At 33.1% G+C, this 24,444-nt stretch overlaps 2 protein-coding genes across 5 annotated transcripts; one reads left to right on the top strand and one right to left on the bottom strand.

Annotated features, from left to right (window-relative positions):
- Window positions 1-559: 559 nt before the first annotated feature.
- On the bottom strand, window positions 560-1,350 carry LOC146885777 (uncharacterized). The gene has a single exon (XM_085675089.1). It carries the CDS (start codon window positions 1,184-1,186, stop codon window positions 560-562), a length of 627 nt encoding a protein of 208 aa, XP_085531215.1. The 5' UTR covers window positions 1,187-1,350.
- A 9,994-nt stretch (window positions 1,351-11,344) lies between these two features.
- On the top strand, window positions 11,345-24,145 carry LOC114188832 (uncharacterized). Of its 4 annotated transcripts, none has more exons than XM_085674827.1 (10): window positions 11,345-11,655; window positions 12,321-12,385; window positions 12,475-12,592; window positions 12,710-12,809; window positions 19,149-19,741; window positions 21,101-21,368; window positions 21,462-21,723; window positions 21,935-22,054; window positions 22,800-23,195; window positions 23,660-24,145. In XM_085674827.1, the coding sequence occupies exons 1-10, from the start codon at window positions 11,484-11,486 to the stop codon at window positions 23,897-23,899; spliced, it is 2,334 nt and encodes a 777-aa protein (XP_085530953.1). In that variant the 5' UTR covers window positions 11,345-11,483; the 3' UTR covers window positions 23,900-24,145. The 4 variants fall into 4 exon arrangements, with proteins under 4 accessions (XP_085530953.1, XP_085530955.1, XP_085530954.1 ...); XM_085674828.1 differs by having other exon boundaries at window positions 11,346-11,655; window positions 12,342-12,385; XM_085674829.1 differs by lacking the exon at window positions 12,710-12,809 and having other exon boundaries at window positions 12,475-12,629.
- Window positions 24,146-24,444: the final 299 nt, after the last annotated feature.

The following is a 24,444-nucleotide window of genomic DNA, read 5'->3' on the forward strand; positions in this document are numbered from 1 at the left end:
TCTTTCTTTCTTTCTTTCTTTCTCACTTTCTCACTTTCTCACCTCACCGTAACTTCTCTCATTCCATATATATATATATATATAAAGCAAAGCATGTGCATGTTTATCGAAATCATCATTATCCTCCTTTTTTTTTTCTTCTTATCTTTTCTTCTTATCTTTTCTTCTTATCTTCTTATCCTTTCCTATTCTTTTCTTTTTTTTTTCTTTTTCTTTTCTATATTATTTTTTTTTCTCTTTTAAAAATTCTTCATATATATTTTATTTTTATTTTTTTTACACACACCTATTTAATTAAAATATTTTTACCTAATATATACATATATATATATATACATATTTTATTAGTTTTGTTTTCTTCTTATAATTATTTTTAATAAGTAAAAAGTATATCATGATAAAATATATTTTTACTGTTTAAACTACATTTAGATAAAATATGAAACGTTAGTAAAAATAGAATATTTTCTAAATGTTTTATTTAAAATAAATAATATATTTTATTAAAAATAGGGATGTTACATTTCTCCCCTCCTTTTAGGAATTTCGTCCTCGAAATTCACGTTGTTGTAAAAAGATGGGGATACATCTCTCTCATATTACTTTCTAATTCCCAAGTTGCATCACCTTCATCTTGTTGATTCCACAATACCTTTACCAAAGGTATGTCCTTTCCTCGAAGTTGTTTAATCCTTCGGTCTCCAATCCTCACAGGAAGCACATCATAAGTAAGGTTTTCTCGTATTTGTACTATATCAGGTTCTATCACATGAAAAGGGTCTTGAATATATTTACGAAGTTGAGACACATGAAAAACATTATGAAGTTTTGAAAGGTTTGGAGGTAAAGCAATTTGGTATGCGACAAAACCAATTCTTTTAAGGATTTGATAAGGACCTATGAATTTAGGTGTAAGTTTTCTAGATTTGAGAGCTCTACCAACCCCAGTTACAGGTGTAACTTTCAAGAAAACATGATCTCCTTCTTCAAACTCAATGGGTTTCCTTCGTTTGTCATAGTAACTTTTCTGCCTATCTTGAGAAGTTTTCATCTTTTCCCTTATCATTTTAATCTTCTCAGTTGCTTGTTGAATTACCTCTGGACCCAAAACTAAGGAATTTCCATTCTCATACCAACACAACGGGGTTCTACATCTTCTCCCATATAGAGCCTCATATGGAGCCATTCCTATGCTTGAGTGGAAACTGTTGTTATAAGTGAACTCTATAAGTGGTAGAAATTTCTCCCAACTTTCAGTTTGTTCTAAAACACAGGCTCTCAACAAGTCTTCTAAAGATTGAATAGTCCTTTCTGATTGTCCATCAGTTTGAGGGTGATAAGCTGAACTAAGCCTAACTTTTGTTCCCAAGGATTTTTGTAAGTTATCCCAAAATCTAGATGTGAAACGAGGGTCTCTATCAGAAATTATACTAGAAGGTACTCCATGCAGCTTGATTTTATGTACAAATGAGCTAACTTTTCTAAGGAAAATCTAATGTTAATGGGTAGAAAGTGAGCAGATTTTGTTAACCTATCCACAATGACCCAAATTGCATCATGACCAGACACAGTCTTTGGTAAACCTGTCACAAAATCCATGGATATGCTTTCCCATTTCCATTCTGGTACATCTAAGGATTGTAGTTCCCCATAAGGCTTTCTATGTTCAACTTTTGTTTTCTGACACACTAGACAACGTGCAACAAACTCCACCACTTCTTTCTTCATCCCAGACCACCAAAACATTTTCTTCAAGTCTTGATACATCTTTGTAGTACCCGGATGAATACTTAAGCTACTCTTATGAGCTTCCTCCATTATCAACTTTCTCAATTCTTCTTTTGTAGGTATGCAAATTCTATCTCTAAACGATGATTCCATTTGAATCCTTGTGAAATTCTGATTCCTTTCCTTCAACTTTTGCTATCAACTTTTCTTGTAAAAATTTATCTATTTCTTGAGCTCTTTTTATTTCTTCTAAGAATTCACTTGATATTTTTAACATTCCTAAGCATATGCTATTAGGTCTAAGTTTTACAGCTAAGTTCAAGTCTCTGAATGATTCTATCAGATCCAATTCCTTCACCATCATCATGGATGCATGTATAGACTTTCGACTCAAAGCATCTGCAACAACATTTGCTTTCCCAGGGTGATATTGCAGCTCAAAGTCATAATCCTTAAGAAATTCCATCCATCTACGTTGTCTCATATTTAGTTCTTTCTGATCAAAAAGGTACTTCAAACTTTTATGGTCACTAAAAACTTCAAACCTTGCCCCATACAAGTAATGTCTCCATATTTTCAATGCAAACACCACTGCAGCTAATTCCAAATCATGTGTAGGATAATTAAGCTCATGTTGCTTGAGTTGTCGTGAAGCATAAGCTGCAACTTTTCTTTCTTGCATCAACACACATCCTAATCCTTGTCCGCATGCATCACAATATACCTCAAAATTTTTTGTAGGGTCAGGAAGGATTAAAACAGGTGCAGATGTTAATTTTTTCTTCAACTCTTGAAAACTAAACTCACATGCTTCATTCCATTCGAAAGGTTGTCCCTTACGTGTTAACTTAGTCAAAGGCAATGCTAATTTAGAAAATCCTTCAATGAATTTTCTATAGTAGCCTGCTAATCTTAAGAAACTACGTATTTCTGTGATATTCTTTGGTTGTTCCCAAAGCAATACTGCTTGAACCTTTGAGGGGTCAACTGCAATGCCATTTTGTGATATCACATGACCCAAAAATTGAACTTCTCTCAACCAGAATTCACACTTTGACCATTTTCCATACAATTGTCTCTCTCTTAGAATTTGTAACACAATCCTCAAATGTCTCTCATGTTCTTCATGATTTTTGGAATAAATTAAAATGTCGTCAATGAAAACAACCACAAATTTATCCAAAAATTCATGAAAAATACGGTTCATATAATCCATAAAAATGGCAGGAGCATTGGTCACACCAAAAGGCATTACCAAGTACTCATAATGACCGTATCTTGTCCTAAAAGCTGTCTTTTGAATATCTTCCGCCTTGACTCGAATCTGATGATAACCAGATTTTAAGTCAATTTTGGAATATACCACAGCACCTCTCAATTGATCCATCAAATCATCAATCCTTGGTAGAGGGTATTTGTTCTTAATGGTGATTTTGTTAAGCTGACGATAATCCACACACAACCTCATAGTGCCATCCTTTTTCTTGACTAACAATACTGGCGCACCCCAGGGAGAAACACTAGGTCTGATGAATTGTTTATCCAACAATTCTTCTATTTGTTTTTTCAACTCTACTAACTCTAGAGGTGACATCCTATAAGGGGCTATAGACACAGGTCTTGATCCTGGTACCAAGTCTATAGTGAATTCTATTTCTCTTTGTGGAGGTAACCCAGGAACATCCTCAGGGAAAACATCAAGATACTCACAAACAACAGGAAACTTATTAATGTCTGGAATTTCCTTGACTTTTAAAGAAGTTAAGATCATGTATACTTGAGATCCTTTTGGGATTTCATTGTGGTTGGTAGTACTCTCTTTTAATTCTTTTGAGTCAAAAACTTCACCTATGTGTGATTCAAAAATTAAAGTCTTATCGTGACAGTTTAGGAGAACATGGTTGGAAGATAACCAGTCCATTCCAAGAACAATATCCAAATGAGACAAGGGTAGACATATAAGATTTACAGAAAATTTTATATTCCCTATAGAAATATTGCAATTTGTACATGCAAGTGAAGTCGTGACTGGAACATTGGTAGGAGTAGACACAGTTAAATCATATGGTAATAAAGAGATAGGTAACTTTAAATGTTTGACACACTCATGTGATATGAAAGAATGAGTAGCACCTGAATCATATAGTACATTAACGAGGTGACCATTTATGATACATTTACCTTGGATTAGATCTTCAGATTGAACAGCTTCAGTACCATTCATCGTGAAGACTCTCCCGGTTGTCTTTGGTCTTCCAAGTTGATTATTTCCTTTGTTGTTGCTTCCCCCACTTCCTTGCTCCTTAATTAACTCTTTGCATTCATTACGATAATGACCCAACTTCCCACAATTGAAGCAAGTTACAGTCCTTGTGGCGCAGTTTCTTGACAGATGAGGTCCTCCACAGTGGAAACATTTGATAGGGTGGGTTGCGCCTGAATTATTGGCAGCAGAGGAATGTCTTTGTCCTGAAGAATTCCACAAAGTATGAGATGGACGTTGGTAGGGTTTCTTATTATTAAAATCATTTCTTTTGTGCCTCAAAGGCCCTCCTTGCCTCCATTGAGTTTGTCTTGCCTTAATATCATCCTCAAAAATCCTACAACGGTTTACAAGAGTGGGAAAGGAAGAAATCTCTAAATAACCAACTGCTTGTTTAATATCAGGTCTCAGTCCACTTTCAAACTTGGAACAACGGGAACGTTCATCAATTCTATCATGAAAGTAAGGACAAAACTTTGACAACTCGTCAAACTTTGCTGCATATTCTCCTACAGACATGATTCCTTGACGAAGATTAAGGAATTCAACTTCTTTCCTCCTCCGAAGATCCTCTGGAAAATATTTTTCCAGAAACTTTTGTTTGAAGGTTTCCCAAGTAATTTGTCTCCCTTCATCCTCCAATTGTTGTTTTGTAAATCTCCACCAGTTTTCAGCTTCTTCAACGAGCATAAATGTAGCAAATGTGACTCTATTTGCATCTGCACACGTCATTGCGATGAAAATTTTCTCAATTTCTGCTATCCATGATTGAGCACCTTCAGGATTAAATCCCCCTTTAAATTTTTGTGGATTATTCCTGCGAAAAGTTTCTAATCCTTGATTTTCCATGGGTTCAACATTTTGTTTTTGGCTCATATTTTCCAGGACAATTGTCATTCTTTCCAACAACTCATTGGTAATGTTTGGTCCATTATCCATCTTTTCCTGAAAGAATGAACAATTTCCTTAGTTTTCTTTAGATTTTTTTTTTTAACTATTGTTAAAACTTATCCTTACTACAAGTATTAATTGTTGTTATTACTTACTTTTATTAGTCTACTTATCTTGCATTTCTCCTTTACAAGAAAAATGTAAGAACAAACAACTTGCACCTCTACTTACTAGTAGAGACTACAAACATGGAAGACACCATACCCAAGGTCTTGACAGAAGGAACTGCTCTGATACCACTCAATGTGACACCCCGACTACTATACTAAATAATTATTATTTGATAAAAAGATATGGAATTAATTTTTTTTTCCCATAAGATTATCCTTGAGAGAACATTAATAATAACATAACTTCATATTCATATATATAGTATACATCTCTATAATTGTTCATGAAATGTTACAAAATATGTATTTGTAAAATATTAAGAGTTCTACATCAGAATAAAAGATTATCTATATTTTTAATATCTCCTAAATATATTAATAGAAATTATCCATGAGTCAATCTTCAGAAGATCCACCAATAATATCCCGAACAACTCTCACTGAGCAGGTTCCTCTTCTGCTCATGCAACAGGTACATATGAAAGAAAAATATGAAAGGAGTGAGGTCTTTATAAGCCTTAAATATCAATCTTAATAAACTCAACAAATAATGCAGACACCGGGGGCCTAGATTTGGACCTATAACCACCAAACTTGATCTTGTTTTACCAGACATATGGATCCATATTCCACTTCTGATGATCCAATCTGGACATCAAAAGTTGCTTTGGGAAGTGATTAGGTAGTTGAGTATTTCTCATAAAATATTGGTACAATCATAATTATTTCTTTCTCGAGAATATTAGCCATTCATCGGCTCACAAAAGAGATATATACTCACTACCTAACCTTGGCGATGCCGAGCAGGTATCGGATAGTCCCAAGTTTGGCCTATGAATATCCTAGCCCAGGGCGCTATTCTGAACTATCCAGATATTCACCTACTTGGTAAAACTTCCTTAGACCCCACCATGGTCCCTGCCTTTCATCCCGCAGTGTACCAAACTGTGACTTCCCAAATACAAACACTTTGACACTGGTTTAATCTCAACTTATTGAAACCAGACTTAACTCTTACTTAACTGACACACTCTTGGGTATTTTCAAAGGTCATAAAATGTGATGACTATCAATTCATGTCATTGTATAAACAATATACAAAGAATATAAAACAACGATAAAATGGATATGCAATTTTCTTCTATCCAAGCTCACTAAATAAAATAATATTTACTTTCACTTCACATTTTTTTTTTATTTTTAATTATAAAATAATGATAAAATAAGAATCAAAGCAAGAACTTTAAGTAAATAATTAGATAAGGATTAGAACATTATAATTAAATATAAAAATATAAATTAAACGGGACCAGTGCATAACTTGAGATATATTAATTGAAATAAATAAACAGGACCAGTGCATAACTGGAGATAAAAATAAAATAAATAAATAGGACCAGTGTGTAACTGGAGGTAAATAAAATAAAATAAATAAATAGGACCAGTGCGTAACTGGAGATAAATAAAATAAAATAAATAAATAGGACCAGTGCGTAACTGGAGGTAAATAAAATAAAGTAAATAAATAGGACCAGTGCGTAACTGGAGATTAATAAAATAAAATAAATAAATAGATAGGACCAGTGCGTAACTGGAGGTAAATAAAATAAAGTAAATAAATAGGACCAGTGCGTAACTGGAGATAAATAAAATAAAATAAATAAATAGATAGGACCAGTGCGTAACTGGAGGTAAATAAAATAAAATAAATAAATAGGACCAGTGCGTAAATAGAAGTAAATAAAATAAAATAAATAAATAAATAGGACCAGTGCGTAACTGGAGATAAAAATAAAATAAATAAATAGGATCAATATATAATTGGAGATTAAATAAAATAAATATAAGAGGATAATAAATGAAAGTAAATAGAATAATATATGAGTCAAAATAAATAAAAGATTAATATAAAACCCATGAGCTTATCAAGATTAATATATAAGAGCTTAACCTCACTCCCCCTTACCTTATTGATTGAAGGGCACACTAATAATCTTTGAAGAAGACTAAGATATCTTTGAATCTTTGCTCTATACTTTCTTTCCCTCTCTTCTTTCTCTTCCTCTTTCTCTTCCTCTTTCTCTCTCTCTCTCCTTTCTTTCTCTTTCTCCTTTTTTTTCTCTCTCTCCCTCCTTTCTTTCTTTCTTTCTTTCTCACTTTCTCACTTTCTCACCTCACCGTAACTTCTCTCATTCCATATGTATATATATAAAGCAAAGCATGTGCATGTTTATCCAAATCATCATTATCCTCCTTTTTTTTTTCTTCTTATCTTTTCTTCTTATCTTCTTATCCTTTCCTATTCTTTTCTTTTTTTTTTCTTTTTCTTTTCTATATTATTTTTTTTTCTCTTTTAAAAATTCTTCATATATATTTTATTTTTATTTTTTTTACACACACCTATTTAATTAAAATATTTTTACCTAATATATACATATATATATATATACATATTTTATTAGTTTTTTTTTCTTCTTATAATTATTTTTAATAAGTAAAAAGTATATCATGATAAAATATATTTTTACTGTTTAAACTACATTTAGATAAAATATGAAACGTTAGTAAAAATAGAATATTTTCTAAATGTTTTATTTAAAATAAATAATATATTTTATTAAAAATAGGGATGTTACAAGGTATAGAGCCGGAACGGGACTAGTCTTAGGAGAAAATTTTTTACTACAGTTTTATTATGTCTTGTATTAAATTGTAAAATTTTATATTATCAGATTTGAATATTTTTTTTGAATTTCCCTAAGTATGGATTTAAGAGTATTTGACGATGAAATAAAGTTTTTAAAATTCTCGCGTTTTTGGGAGATGAAATGATAATAAATGATGTTTAATTTTATTTCTTTTATATTTTATTTAAATCAGTAATATCCGGTCAGGATGTTACACTATGAAACCTAAGAAAACAAGTATTGTCAACTATCCACTTTCAAAGATATTACGCAAAGAGGAGAAAACACATTTAATTTTTCATGGATTGCATTCAATGATTCTCTACGTCAAAGCTCTACAAACAATAACAACCAGAAATAGGCATCCAAGTAAATTGAAAGTTACTCAATGTAAAAACAGAGGGTTTACATTAGTCATCTCTCATAAAACTTATATAAAGACTTTTTAAAAAAAAAAAAAAAAAAGATGAACCAGAGTGATCATTTTGTAAATACCAAAATTGTATTGAAATTTGTTATCCTAAAACTTTGCCAAATCACAACTAGTTTAGAGAGTCTAACTATTGGATCCTTTTTAATAAGTTGAAACTATGATTTGTTGATCACTCAAACCTTGTGTTTGTATAAAAAAAAGTTAAAATACCTTTTTGGTCCCAATTTTCGTCATGTTTTGTCAAATAAGTCATAATTCTGGTTTTGTGTTCAAATAGGTCCCAATTTTCGTCAATTTTGTTCGATTGGATCATTTTTTGCTAACACCGTTTAAATCATTAACGACCATGACTAGTGATTGTCACATGTTACTTTGTGGTTTTTTTGAATTTTTTATTTTTTTGATTTGTTTTAAAAAAATTTAATTTTTTTTAATTTTTTTTAAATGTCCACGTGTCAACCCAATAGCATGTCACGTGTCAAAGTTAATGTTCTATATACAATTTTGTCCCTATATTTGTTATTTTTGTTCCATTTAGTGCTAATTTTTTTTAACATGAACCAATTTGGTCCCTTTCCAAATTGAAACCAAATGTAATTTTTATATTAAAATTCACATTTTTTATTAAATAGTTTTATATAATATATGAAAATTCATATCATAACTTTGATATAAAAATTAAATTTGGTCACATCTTCGATAGGGACAAAATTGGTCAATTTTAAATAATTGGGACTAAATTGAACAAAAATAACAAATATAGGAACCAAATTGAATACAGAACATTGACTTTGACACGTGGCACGCTACTAGGTTGACACGTGGACATTTAAAAAAAAATCAAAAAAATTCAAAAGAATTCAAAAGAAAATTCAAAAAAATTCAAAAATATCACAAAAGTGACACGTGGTAGTCACTGTTCATGGCCGTTAATAATTTAAACGGTGTTAGCAAAAAAGGACCCAATTAAATTGATGAAAATTGGGATCTATTTGAACACAAAACCAAAATTAGGACTTATTTGACAAAACTTGACGAAAATTGGGACTAAAAAGATATTTTAACAAAAAAAAATGAATGGACTTGTCACAATAATACTTATTTAAGTCATCAGTGACTTATAGAAAATCTTTAAAAATCAAGTTAATTAAAAGCAGTGGCGGAGCACTTTATCAAGATATTTTTTTATTTTTTTATTTATTATGGTTTCAGTTTCTCACAAATTGTTCTCATATTCAATTCTTACCTGTTTTTTTCTTGATATTGAAGAGAAAAAGATTTATTATTTTTACTCTTATTTATCCTCTATCCTCTTCCTTCCATTCTCATGGAAGTAAAGAAGAAGGTAATTCTTTGGTATGAATTAATAGTGAAATATTAGTTTAATAATTTATTTAATGATCCTCTTTTACATTAATTGTTTATTTCATGAATATAGAAAAAAAAGATTGTACTGTGTGTTTTTTTCATAACCGAATCTTAATTGTGGTTCAATTATATGTCTTGAGTTTCTCACAAATTGTTCTCATATCTCATTCTCAACTGTTTTCTTTTGTTTTTGAAGAGAAAAAGATCTATCATTTTTGCTCTTATTTCTCCTCTGTTCTCTTCCATACTCGAGAGAAAAAAGAAGAAGAAGGTAATTCTTTGGTCTCAATTGATAGTGAAATATTAGTTTAATAATTTATTTAATGAGTCTGTTTTATATTAATTTTTTATTTTATGAACATAAAAGAAAAAATATTATAATGTGTGTTTTTTTATAACTGAATTTTAGTTGTAATTCCATTATATGTTTTGAGTTTCTCACAAATTGTTCTTATCTATCTTCTTTTGTCTTTTGTTTCCGAAGAGAAAAAGATCTATTATTTTTGCTCTCATCTTTCAACGATTTTCTTCCATTCTTGAAGAAATAAAGAAGAAGGTAATTCTCTCCTGTCTCACTTGATAGTAAAATATTAATTTAATCAGCTTCTTGTATATTAATTTTTTATTTTATGAAAATAGAGAAAAAATATTGTACTTTGTATTTTTTATAACTGGATTTTAAGTGCGGTTTGATTATTATTGAATTTTCTTTTGACAATTTTTTAGATATGTGTGATTTTTCTTTTAGTTATTGTTATACTAAATTATGTATTTAATTTTATTTTATTAGTGACAATAATTAAATTATAAATTTTTGATATATTATTTTGGCTCTTCCAATAATTCTTGTGAAGATCCACCACCGATTAAAAGTGACGAAGAGCAAAAAAAATATTGGGTTAAGCCAATAGTAATTTGTTGAAAAAAAATTTATTTAAGCTATAAATCATTTATGAAACTCTGTAGTGTGAGTTTTCATAATAAAACTTGACGTAATCTATATGATCAAACAAATTTGTATAAAACTATTGAATATCTTTGTTTTCTTTTAAACTATTATATTGGATGTTATAATTGTTTAACTAATAAAAAAAAAGAAAAACATAAAATAAAATTTGTAAAAGCATTTTATTAATTATCTACATTCATTTCGGTGCACATGCGATACATGTAAAAGACTGATAAATTATCTACATTTATTCTATTTTTTATACCCACCATATACAAAAATAAAATAAAATAGTTTTTTTGATAAATTTAAAACAAATTTTCTTAAACTTGCATTGGAATACATCGAATGGGTCCGTGTTTAGGTTTGTTATTATAATTAAAAAATAATTATTAAAATTTATGTTAAAATGTAAAACAAAGGTAAGAATAAGCTTATAGATGAATTAACATTATTAACTTTTATAAATTACGAAAAAATTATCTTTTTAAATCACAGGCAATTTTATCTCAATCTCTAGAACATAGAAATTTAAATATTAAAATTAGAAAAACTTTATTTTAAAGGAATAAGAATAAGAATATATTAATAAGAATAAGAATATATTAAAATCATGAAAAAAAATCTTCAAAATTCCATCCTTCCAAGCATCTAATCTCCCACGTCATTGAGACTCTTCCCTGTACAAACCAATCATAGCCCACTTTCGAAACACGTGGCGAAAATGTGCTTAAACAAGCATGGACCGTAAGAGCCACAAACATCACAGTTCGTGACAACAGCGTGTGCCCCCGTGACTGTGTGGATTACTCAACCGCAGTCCACAAGCCATAGAAAAAAAACCGCTATATATATAAAGCTGAAGCGCGAGAAGTTGAAAAGGTTTGTGTGTGCGAAAAGGTTCCGTTTGTTTGATCAGAGTATTCTGGCTGAAAGGGATAGAAACTGCGACAAAATTTGCGGAGGGAGAAGAACGGGGAGTGAAAGAAGAAACATGAACGGCGGCGGAGAACACGTTGCAGCGGAGAGCGGCGTGCCGGTGGCAGCGGAGAAGGTGGTGCAGAGCGTGAAGGAGATCGTGGACTGCACGGAGCATGAGATCTACGCTGTGCTCGAGGAATGTGATATGGACGTAAACCGCGCCGTTGAGAAGCTTCTCTCTCAAGGTTTTACTCTTCGATACTGTGTTCCTTTGCTTGCTTTCGTTGTTGCAGTGGAACGTCTTGTTTTTTCCTTTTTCTCGTTGTTTTGTTGCATGAGAAATTGATGAAGATGAGAAAGTGTTTGCTTCCTTTTATATTTTAAGTTTGTGTTATGATTCTGTGGAGATTGATGTTTCCATACGCTATTTCAGAGATTGAAAGAAAGAAAGAATAGTCTAAAAGTGATTTCTCTGACTTCATTTTGTGCATTATGATTTCTCTGCATTATTTATCTATGAAATTAATTATAACGTGTCGGCACTTTTATAATGACTATCCTAGAAGTTTTAGTTCATGCGGCTACAGAACTAAAATCATTGCACGGATGGTGCATGAAAATTAAATTGTTGGTTTTTATATATTGTTTTTGGTAGATAACATGTGTATTTTCCGTGATTGGCAATTCTGCATCCTTTTATTTATTTGAATCTAATTAGGATGCATTGACATTGTGAATGATTACCAAGTACCACAATGCCATCCAATTATGGATTCTCGTATAATTAAAGTAATTGGCTTATGTAATAATTATTTTGTAAGTTATATCTAGAGTGGCGGCTTAAAAACCCTACTCTGAGAGTTATGATCTATGAATTGTTGGCATGATTTATATATCTTAAGCTTGGTAGTTTCCAATATCTCATCTGCAGATACATTTCATGAGGTGAAAAGTAAACGTGAAAAGAAAAAAGAGGTATTCCTCGTATGACATTGTTCATGATCATTGAGATAAGGTTGAATGTTGGAGGAATGATCTGTTTACTTTTTAAACTTCAAATGAAGGGGGCCTTCAATTCAAGGACTAGGGGTAAGAATGTAGGGTTGAGTCGCGGAGGCAAAACTAGCAGTGGCAGAGATTGCAGTGTTGTGCAAAGTGGATTAACACATATGACTTATAACGGTATCTTCTCTGATTGCGGAACATCATGCAATTTCTGGTACACGCACCTATTTTATTGACGTGGTTTTTTACTATTGCATTGCCTTACCTTGTCAAATATGTGTAACTTAATGTCAGAGCATTATAAAGCTAATGGCAAGGGGGAGGGTGGGTCAGTATGTGTTAGTGCTTCAGTTATGGGTCCTACAACTCATGATTTGATGAAAAGTATTAACAGGTGAGTTTTCTCATGCAATTTGGTAGCTTATGTGAATTCAAATTGTTAATGTTGATGGAGTGTGGTTTAATGTCACAATTTATTCCACAGGATAATCCATGTGTTGTTTTCTTGACATAGATTTGAGCATGTTTTTTATTGTGGTTTTGATGATTTTAGCCTATGATTGATTGTTCTGTCCATTTTTTCCTTCCTTTGAATTTTTTTTTCTTTTGCTTGTTATAGTGGAAATGATTTTTTTTTTCCAAATTGGTGTATTGGAAAGGGTATTCAATATGTACATGTATTAGAGATGAAAGGAAGTTAAATGTGACTAGGCCCAAACCCTCCCAAGCAAGAGAGAACACTCTTTGCACCTAATTTTCAACAACGACCCTCCTGGATGATTCTACAATCAAATGGACCCCTTTATAACAAAAGCACACACGTATGTATTGAACATTGCCAAGTAAGCAGCCAATCTAACTAAGCAAGTGTCACTACTTACCATACTTGGGCCTACGAGAATAGACCAACATAGGCTTATTTCTATTTGGGTGTTGCTTCCTAACAATACTTGCCCCTAATAGATTAGTACTCAAGGCTAAGCATAGGAATATTGTTCGGAATGGAGGAAGCAATCTCCCAAGTGGCCTTTTCAATGGGTTTGGACCTCCACAAAACTTGGCACTCATCACAGTTGCTAAAAGCCTCGCCCCACACAAGTGGCTAACACAACTTAAAGTAAGGGGGCATTGAAGGTCTCTAAAGTCAAACTTGGGGTAAAATTGGCTACTTGAGTGCTAGACGCGAGGGATCAGTTGAGTTATGAGACATGGGAGCTTGAGTTGTTAGACCACCTCGTCAACGTGTGCCATAATTTATAATGATCCAAAGTAATATGGGGAGAGTTTGTAGACCACCTCAACCTTTTTATACTTGCCTTTCGTCTATTTCTTTGGTGTCAATTCCAAAATCTGTAGGTGATGTCTTAGCTCATCCTGGTTGGTGTAAGGCCGTGCTTGATGAAATAAGTGTTCTTCAAAAAAGTAGATCTTGGGAGCTTGTCCCATCATCATTTGGAAAATTTGTTGTAGGATGTAGGTGGATTTTTGCTATCAAAGTTGGGCTTGGTGGTACTTTTGATCATCTTAAAGCTTGCCTTGTGGCTAAAGGTTACACACAAATTTTTGTTTTGTATTATGGTGATGCTTTTTCTCTAGTGGCAAAGATGGTTTTTGCTCACTTATTTATAGTCATGTCTAATCTTCAAAATGACCTCTTTCGCAACTAGATGTCAAAAATGTTTTTCTTAATGGGCGTAGTGAAGTGTCTGTCAATAGGGGAACCTACCCAATCAATATCATAGTACCCAGAGACTTGGAGATTTTCTTTATCTTCATATAGTAAACCTTGTCCTGGAGTCTTTTTGACGTATCTTAAAATACGAATGATAACATTCCAATGACAATACATGGAGCTTGCATGAACTAACTAACAACTCCAACTGCAAAAGATAGATAAAGTCTTGTAATAGTAAGATAAATTAGTTTTCCAACTAGCCTCCTATATAATTCTGCAGTAGAGAATGATTCACCTTCTTCTGTCATTAATTTTTGATTTGGGTCCATAGGACTATCTACTGGTCTATAGTTAAACATACTTGTTTCTTGTAGGATATCAATAACATAATTCTTTTGAGAGATTACAAATAAAAAAATCATGGACTAAGCGACTTCAATACTACAAAAGTATTGAAGCTCCCAAGATCTTTGGTTTGAAAGTGTTTACACAACAAGTATCCTTCAATTGAGTTATTTCAGCAACATCATTTCCTGTAATAACTATATTATCAACATATACTATTAAGAGAGGTATTACAATGAAAAACTGAATGATCTGCCTCATTGCGTTTTAGCCCAAACTTTTGAACTACTGAGCTAAATTTACCAAACCAAGCATGTGGTTATTTTTTGAGGCCATAAAGAGAGCGACACAACTTACAGATCTTACCAGACTCCCTGGAGCAACAAATCGAAGAGGTTGCTTCATGTAGACTTCTTTTTCAAGATCGCCATGAAGAGAGACATTTTTGATATCCAATTGATGGAGTGACCAATGATGAGTTGATGCCATGGCAAAGAAGAGATGAATCGTTGTCATCTTGGCCACTGGAGAGAAAGTATCACTATAATTAAGGCATAAATTTGAGTGTATCCTTTTGCAACTAATCTTGGCCTGAGGCGATCAACTTCACCATTCTAACAAACTTTTATGGCATAAACCCACCGACATCCCTAGGTGGAAGGGGAACTAATTCCAAGTATTATTTTAGTTGAGAGCCTGCATTTCTACAATCATGGTTTGTTGCCATCCAAGATGATCATTCATTTGCTTGTTTGGGAATAGTAATAGAAGACACTTGGACATAAAAGAACAATAGGAAGGCAAAAATCTATGGTAACTAAGAAAGTTATAAGTAGGATGTGGGTTTTGAGTGGAACGGGTACCTTTTCTAAGAGCCATGGGCTAGCCTGAATCATCATCACTCGGAGTCGTGGTATTGGGTGACAGTGGAGGAGAACTTATATAAATGGACTAGTTATTTGGGTTTCTTGTTGGTGGATGTCAATGGGTGGTGATGATGGATCATGAGGATTTTGATCAAGACTGGGATTGGAAAAAGCACTGGGAATTGTGGACTCAACTAATGGTATAAGAAGGACCTGTTGAATGAAATGAACATCTTGAACGAATGAAGAAGAGTAAGGAGTTTGTTAAGAAGTGAACTTTAAGCCTAACTCAACCCCACAAAACCAACTTGTAAGGTGAGGTTTGCACCCACTTATATACTCTAAACTGGTCTTATCACTAGTCGATGTGAGACTTCTAATACCTTCTCTCACGTTGAGGTATACACATCTCAAGCGTGAAATTTGACATTAATGGGTGGTTTGATAGTGGCCTGATAGGGGAAGGATATAATAGACCCAATAAAGATCAAATTTCGCTAGGATAGGTTTTAACCCATGGCTTTGATACCATATTAAGAAGTGAACTTTAAGTCTATTTCAACCCGACAAAACTAGCTTTTAAGGTGAGGTTTGCACCTATTTATATACTCTAAACTGGCCTTTCACTAGTTGATGTGGGACTTCGAACAAAGTCTATTAAAAAATTGTAACACTAGCATACATGTAGTACTTCTTGGTTTCAGGAGAGTAACATCCGTACTCTTTCGAAGCCGATAATAGCCTAAGAAGAAACATTTGATAACATGAGCAAAAAGTTTGTCTAACTCTGGAGACATGTCATGAACAAAACATACATAACCAAACACACAAGGAGAAACATGTAAGAGAGGATCATTTGGAAAAGGTATGGAAAAAGGATCCCTTTTATTGAGAGAAGAGGATGACATCCTATTAATAAAAGAACATGCAGTTAAGATGACATCTCCCATTGATGGACGAAAGTATTTGCACCAAGCAATAGGTACAAGTAGTCTCAACCAAGTGTTCGTATTGATTCTTGATTTCATTAAAAAATGATGTGAAGATAGGCAACAATCCAGTAGGGTCTTTCATAAAATAAATCCAAGTACATCTCGAATATTTATCAATGAACGTGACAAAATATCTAAAACCAAAGGATGAGACACGACTTGTCCCAAATATCAGAACGGATAATAGAAAAAGTAGAATTACACATTGATTTAGTCCTTTTAGGAAAAGATCTAACACATTGATTTAGTTGACATGACTTACATTCTAAAGTTTGAGGCCATTTTTTTTTTAATTTTGACAAATTGGGATGACCTAACTGATCATGTAAAAGTTTAGGACTTCGAGATGCAAACCATGACACATGTGGATTAGATCGAAAATAGTATAACCCTCTTGATTCATATGCTTCTCCAATTTGTCATCCTGTAACAAACTTCTGTATAACAAAGGAAGTGTCCTCAAAGGTTATTGAACAATTTAACGTTTTGATTAATTGGCTTAATGAGATTAGATTGAAAGGACAATTAGCATTGAAAAGCACAAATTTTAGATTTAAGGAAGGAGAAAGGAAACTTGACCAACTCCCTTTTGAGAAAATTTTAGAGCCATTAGCCAAAGTTATGAAATGATGTTTTTTTTTTTTTGAAAAGAAAGGGATGAGAATAAAGAGGTATCACAATAGAGGTGATCAGAAGCACTTGAGTAAACTATCCATGAATTTTAACCCTCAATGGATTACGAAATACAAGTTGTTAAAGAGCTGGGATTCCCAGATGTTTGTGCCAAGTTGTTAGACTTCACCTCATATAATCTTGATATTCTTCATCAAAAAATTTGTAGTCAGCTCTTTTAGCCTTAAAGACATTGGCTGTCTTGTTAGGAAAATTATTCAAGGAGAAACAATTTTCTTGAGTGTGACCCATCCTCTTACATATGTGCATTGAGGACGTCCTCAAACTCCATGTCCTCTTCTAGTATTTCGTGCTCCTCTTCCTCGTGTGGCAACACAACAAATTTCCAGTGACAGAAAGGCGACACGTGGGTGACGTGCGACTAGCAATGGCAGACAAAGATGGGGTGTGATGAGGAGAGATAGGCTCCAAGACCACTGGGCTTGGCTGTCGCTCATAGAGGTGATCCAAATTCGGTGACCGTTGGAGAAAACTTGTGACGGTGGTTGGTGGCACCAAACGACAAAAGAAGGCAACCATAGTGAAAAATATACTGGAGACAATTGAGACTAGCAGAGTAGGATCAACCCGCTCCTATACCAACTTATGATTAAAAAGAGAAAAAATATATTTTGGATGGCTGGAAAAGCCCCCTATTATGATCTTTTGTTTATAATGATGGAAATCTGATACCAAAGAAGATGGAAGATAAAAAATTTGCACTAGACACCTAGGTACAAAACTAGATATAGCTGGAAGAGGTTTTCAACACTCTACTCCCTACTTAGACTTAATAATTACTCTAACATACTTAGATTTAATAATTATCCTAACAAGGTTGATTATCATTTTATTCAAGAAAAGATTATATTTAGGGACATCAAGAATGAATTTGTTAGCTCAAATAATCAATTAGCATTAGATTTTCTGTAAGTCTTTACAATAAGACCTATAATTGATGATATTTGTAATGAGTTTGGTACATACAATTTATATGTATCATTTTGATGGGGATTGTTAGATATTGTTAAGATATCATTAGAAATAGTTAGTTACAATATCATTTGTATTTGGGCTTAGCCCATATTTTTTTGTATGAATTTTTGTTATAAATACATTACCTATGTGTATATTTTACACAAGGAAATTAATCCTATACTTAGTTTTTAACTATTTTCACGTATACAAATTAAATAGTTAATATGACGTGTAAATGCTAAAAATAAAAAATTCTTGATAATTCAAAAGAGAATAGAGAACAAAGCAAAAGATTGGCAAGAAGAGTCTGAATAGTGAAATGATCATTGTTGCATTGAGAGAAGAGGCTGCCAGACACTAGAAAACGTTGAAATTGTGGGAACAGAGAACAAAGCATACAAAAGTAACGGAGAAAGAGAACATGATAAAGCATTATCACAAGGATGAAGAAAGCAGTCATCAATTAACTGAAAATCACCATGTCATGGAGTGCGCTAGAGTGCCAAAGAATGATGGGTGGTTCATCCAAAGAGTTGTGTCCAAATGAGAGTGCAAAAACAAGGGTTTCAATTGAAGCCTTTGTTTCAACCCTTTGTTTAAATGAAAGTGGCTGGAGAAATTATAAGATTGCTTGCCTAAAATACCCATTATTTTTGGTGCAAAAGTGGCTGCAACAGATGTGAATAGCCAGGTTCAACTATAGTGATGTTGGGCCATGATGTTATGGTGTAATAGCCAGCTCGAATGTATGAAATTGACTAGGATGCATAGGTGGTACAATTTTGTTCCTTCTCTTGCGTTTTAACCTATGCTGTTGGAGAGAACCCTGTCCATTAAACTCTTAAACTCTTGTTATCATGTTTTATGGCCAAGACTTTACCTTCCTTTATCTTGTTTTCATTGCACCTTGTTATGTCTCAAGTATTTTTTTCTCCACCTATAGCAATCATGTGAATATATTCGGTGGCTTTGATGCCTAGGATCTATGTTATTGTGTAAGCTCTTACTGCCATTGCAGTATCTTTATTAGTTACCAAATTCATGGTATAAACCAAATTGATAGTATAAGGTGAAAATATTTGTTTTATTTGCCTGCCTTTTATACATATTGATATTGCTTTGATTAGATTGTTACTGTTAATGATTAGTTTTTTAAATAAAATTTCTAACTACTCTCTATATGTTTTATTTTAAATTTAATGCAGTGATTATTTTAGTAATGATAATGGAAGACAGTCCCTAATAACAAGACATTCTGTGTTGGATTCTGTCCAAGCCTCTTCAGGACCTCAACCCTCCATCACAGGAGTGAAAAAAGGACATCTTTCAATGGCAGACATTGTAAGAATGGGTAGAACATCATCACAAGATGTTGTGAACAACTTTAATACCTCAGGAGTTTCTGCATGTAGAAATTTGGAGTCAAGCTTAGGTCTTCCCCGTCAAAATCATTCTGAGCAACAAGTTTTTCATGATGAATGGCCTGTAATTGAGCATCCAATTGCTAGAGATTCACAGGCACCAAATATGTATGCTTCAAATTCTAATGGGCCACTTGAGCATCCTAGCTTGCATGTAGCTGCATTATGTTCACACAGGAATAGTGATTTAGATGTAGCCCCAGTTTCATGGAGGGATGTTACTTGTGATGATGTTGTTTCCGAAGAAACTGAATCTGCTTTTATGTCTACCAAACATGCTCTTTTGAGCAGCAACACTGGACTACAATCTCATTCGAATCCTAACTTTGGGAATACTCTTTTCCCTGATCATCGTAGTTCGAATAAGCATCATGAAGGTAACTCTTCATTATTCTCATGTGTGGGAATATATAACAAGGTTAGACTATTCATTTGGTCCCTATTACTCTTCCTGTTTCCAATAAGTTTTAGTTCCTACATGAGAATTCTATAAATTTAGTCCCTCAACAGTTTTTTGGAGTTTGTCATAGCCAGAAAGTCCTTGCTGTGGTTTTACACCGCAGAAATTTTTTTCTGGTGTTAGCACTGACGACCAAAGTTTAACTTTTATACATTTGTAGGGAATAAAACTTATAGTTTCCTCATTAGAGACTAAAATGTGGACAACTATATATATAGTAGGGACTAAGTGAATGGTTTAACCTATATTTGAGAATACAAGTATAAAATTTGTAGACTACAGCTAGGAGTATCTGAAATGTTGTCATGTAAATGCACAATTATAAATTTGAAGTGTTCGGGCTTCTTTCTATGTAGTCAGATTAAAAACAGGTGTGGAGAGACTAAAATTAACTTTTTGAGAAACCACTTAAAAGGCCCACCCTAAATGGGTTTTTTGGTATTGTTATAATTATTGAAATAAGGGATATCTAGATTACATGTATACATAGATATACTCACACATCTATGTAGATATTATTATTATTATTATTAGAAATGTTTTTATTTATTATATCATATTTTTATTATTAGAAGATACGAAATCTCCTCTATTTATTTTTATTAATTTCATTTTCTCAATATAAATGAAACATTCTTGCTGTTCAAAAACACACGGTTTCAGGTCAATGACTCTCTTTTCTATAGTTTAAATAATACTTTGTTTTTTATAGAACCTATTGGTGGCATAATTGCATTTGATTCATGTAGGTGACTGCATTAGTGAGAGGATTTGGTTGTTTCTGTGCGATGATTGGCTTTTTCATTTTTTGGAGTATTGGAATTTGGAAGAGATATTTTTATAACAAACTATTGCAGTGTCTAACTGGGTATTCACATTTCTTTCCTAACGACTATGAAGTTGGTGTTGGAACCTAAATATTAAACCACCTTTTTATTGTCATTTTTTGTTAACCAGTGAATTGGATTACATAGTAGATCACGCACCTGACATTTGAATTGTGAATGTTTTCAATGTTGATGATTATAATTCCTTTTCCTCACTTCTGTAAATGTTTTTCTAGGAAGTTGTGTTGTCCTTGTATCAGAATCTGTAGTAAGTAATGAAACCAATATTTGGATATACTGCATTATTCATTCTTGAAAAATGGGAAAACGTTGTCTCATGAAATATTTATTAATCTTTCAGTTTTTTTTTTCTTTCTCAAAAGCTAGTAATGGATCGCTATTATTCTATTAAGATTATTCAAATAAATTTACTGGTGGTGTCTTTGTAGACGTGTCATCTTCTGCTTCAATGTTCCAGCGATTAAGTATAGGAGAGTCTAAACCAGAAGTGCCAACATTTGAAGATGACCCTTCAGTGGTTATTCCAATTCATTTACAAGCATTGGGTGCCGACTGTTCACATTTGAGTTTTGGTACATATAATAGCGGCAGTAATTCTGCATCTGTGGTTCTTACTTCTACTCATCTTTCTAAAAATGTCATGGAAGTGAAGTCTGCAGCTGTAGATGATTCTTCAGCTGAGTTCCTGGATGCAAGGCAATTCTTTTTTTTTTTTCATTTCCTGTTTTGCGATATATAGTCTGTTTTGTCTATGGTACAACTCATTTTATTTTGTTATGTCTCTATTAGTTCTGTAGACTATGGTGATAAGCAGCTTGGATTTGATGTTCCTAAAAAAGCAGCAGGTGATAAAAACAGTGACTTCCTTTCATCTCCTAAGCAATGGCCTGTGAACCATATTATTCCTCAGGAAATTGTTGAGCATGAACACAACATTGCAGCATCTTTCTCAGACCTTAGTTTCCTAACATCTCGTTGGGTGAATACGTCACTGCCTTTGAAGCAGCCAGGCTTGGGGAGCCGAAACCATTCTACTTTTCCAAGAGAACAGGTGACACTAAAGCCTTTCATCCTTGAGTTCTTTATTTTGGTTTTCTTATTGATATTGATGGGCTTTCTATATGGAATATATCTGTGCACATGATGTACATGATTCTATTCTCTAATAGCTGTTTACTTGTTCATGCTTACTTTTTAAAATTGCTTGGGTTATATAGTTAAAAATTTTGATATTTATTTATTCTTTTTTTACCTTGATGCAGTATGCTGACCCAAATTCAATACCTGGTGATTTGTTGGCATATCTTACGTCACAGTCACAACCCGCAAGGCACAGTAATGAAGTATCATCTATAAGCAATCCTGCCATCTCCATGTCCAATGTAGAGTATTCACCTGTTCTTTCATTTTTGGTATTTTTGCCTAAGGCCATATGCTAATGACTTCACAGAACAGATATTCTTTGGTAGGAATAGTCATTTAATGATGTTTATATCTCTGGAACATTGTTGGTTGAAGAATAACCAAAAAGAGATGGTTCAAGTCTTACATGTTGCTTGGACTACTCAGAAGTTAATGATCCCCAAAATTTGTTTCATTATTTCTTATTAATCCAAATACTGTGTTAATTTTCTTTTGTGATGCGCACGGATTCTGTATCTATTAAAAATGGATTAGGGGAAATACCTGCTGGGTTTCTTGGATATATCAAGTTGAGTTGTTTCTGATGATCCTCTACTGGCAAATGCATTGATTTAGCGGGAAGTGGCTGCTTTAGGAGGAACGGGGACTTCTTCTAACAGAAATTGGGCTATTATGTTAATGGCAATCTGTTTACATGTTTAGGCTTAAAACCAAGTTACAAGTTCATTATGATTGTTAGATAACCTATCCAATAAATATCCTATGATAATTTTTTCAACTTATAACCGTGTATAACTGACTGGGTAGTCTTAATGTAGATGAGAAATGCCAAAAGAATAAGAGTTAACATTGATGGAAAAAGTTCAATAATGTCATTTACCTAAAGTTTAAAGGTTCCAAATCAGTGCCCTAAAATCTAAGTCATCGATAAATTGGACCTAACAGTTAGTCATTGAGATACTTGACAGTTGTTGAACCTTGCAGGTCATTGAGCCAAGCGCCTTTTCTCTACCTATGAGATCCGCACTTCCCCATGATCCTACAATTCAATCCTCAACACATTTTCATCAATTTCTTGACAAGAAAGGATATCTTTCCCTGCCCTCTCCGCAAGCATTTTCGGGCCATACTGCACATGAATATCCTGCAGATATGAAGTACAACCTTGTGCAAAATGGAAATGAATTTCTTATAAATAGATTGCCTCCCCGGGCCACTGCCAGAGATGCATTTGGTTACGGAAATCTTGGCTCTTCAGTTTATAGTTCTGAAAGCTTTCTGGCTAATCTATCTCCTTCTCATGTGATACCTTCAAGTAACTTAAACGAGACTTTATCTTCTCAGTATAGAGGTGGACATAACCTTAGCTCTCTTCATCAGGTATGTTGTAGTTTTTTTCTGGTGAAGAATGATCTTTTCCATACACAGAGCTTTTGACTGTTCGATTTTATTATGAGAAAAATGCTATGTAAAGTTAGCCATCTTTGCTTCATCTGCAACCAGAAAATTTAAGAAGTGACATTCAACTGTTCTTCACATCTGACGGATGGGTTATTATCCTAAAGTGTGATCATCGTTGACTAGATTTATTTGAATAAACTTTTCGATAAACACTTAAGAAAAAGAAAATAAGAAAAACTAAAATTAGTTTTTGGTACAAATATTAGCATAAATATAAACTAATTTGTAAACTTTATTTCATATTTACTTTTCCAAAAACTGATTTTTAACTTCAGAATTATTCCCAAAGTCTGATCACTGACCTTGACATAATCTACGCTATAGAAGTCTTTTATATAATTTAATCATTTAGGTTAATGGTTTTTTGTCGTTCTTTTAAGCAGCATGACAGTTTTTCTCACTGGGACTATGGGTCTGAGTCAAGATCTTCGTTTATCCCTGAGAGAACCCAGTCTAACTTTCTGGGGCACCCAAATCAGGCTTCCTTGTTACAGTATGCTAGTCCTGGATATTTTAACCTTAATCATGCTCAGCCACGTGTTTTGGAAGAACATCAGCACCCAGGTAGTTTTAAAGATTTGTCATCCAAGCACTTGCATCAATTTTGGCAGCACAACAACTAACACCCTTCTGCTTGTTTTATCTTATCTGTTTTGGCAAGAAATTATTCTTGTAGGTTTAGGTGAATTAATTTCATGGTGGTATTTTCATTCAGAGCTTGAGCGTCAATTCAATATGTACATACCTTTATAACATGTCTTCTGTAGTTCTGGTTTTCCGTTAATTTTACTGTGTATTACTGGGGCACCCTTTTCTTAGGGAAGGTTTATTTAATATACATTTTCGACCCAGCAAAATTGTTTTATGAAGCTGCAAGCATAAGTTAATTTGCAGTTTTATACATATATTTCATGGGAATGGGGACCCCAAACATGATGATGATGAAAACGTAGGCGTGGAGTGGAGCAATTATGACATTAGGTATCTGTCGTGGGAGAAAATTAACACGAGGTTAAGTTAGTGTTGAGTTAGGCATCGAGATTAGCGCAAAATTAAAACAATAATTTTTGGTGGGGATGGTATTGCACTGTTCCCCAACTCCGTTCTAAAAGCTAATAATTTTTTTAGATTGTAGTAAGTTTCTTGTCGTAATGCACTTACTCAAGCT

The sequence above is a fragment of the Vigna unguiculata genome, chromosome 6 (assembly GCF_037176805.1).
Source record: "Vigna unguiculata cultivar grain cowpea cultivar isolate G323 ecotype 2 chromosome 6, ASM3717680v1, whole genome shotgun sequence".
NCBI classification, from domain to species: domain Eukaryota; kingdom Viridiplantae; phylum Streptophyta; class Magnoliopsida; order Fabales; family Fabaceae; genus Vigna; species Vigna unguiculata.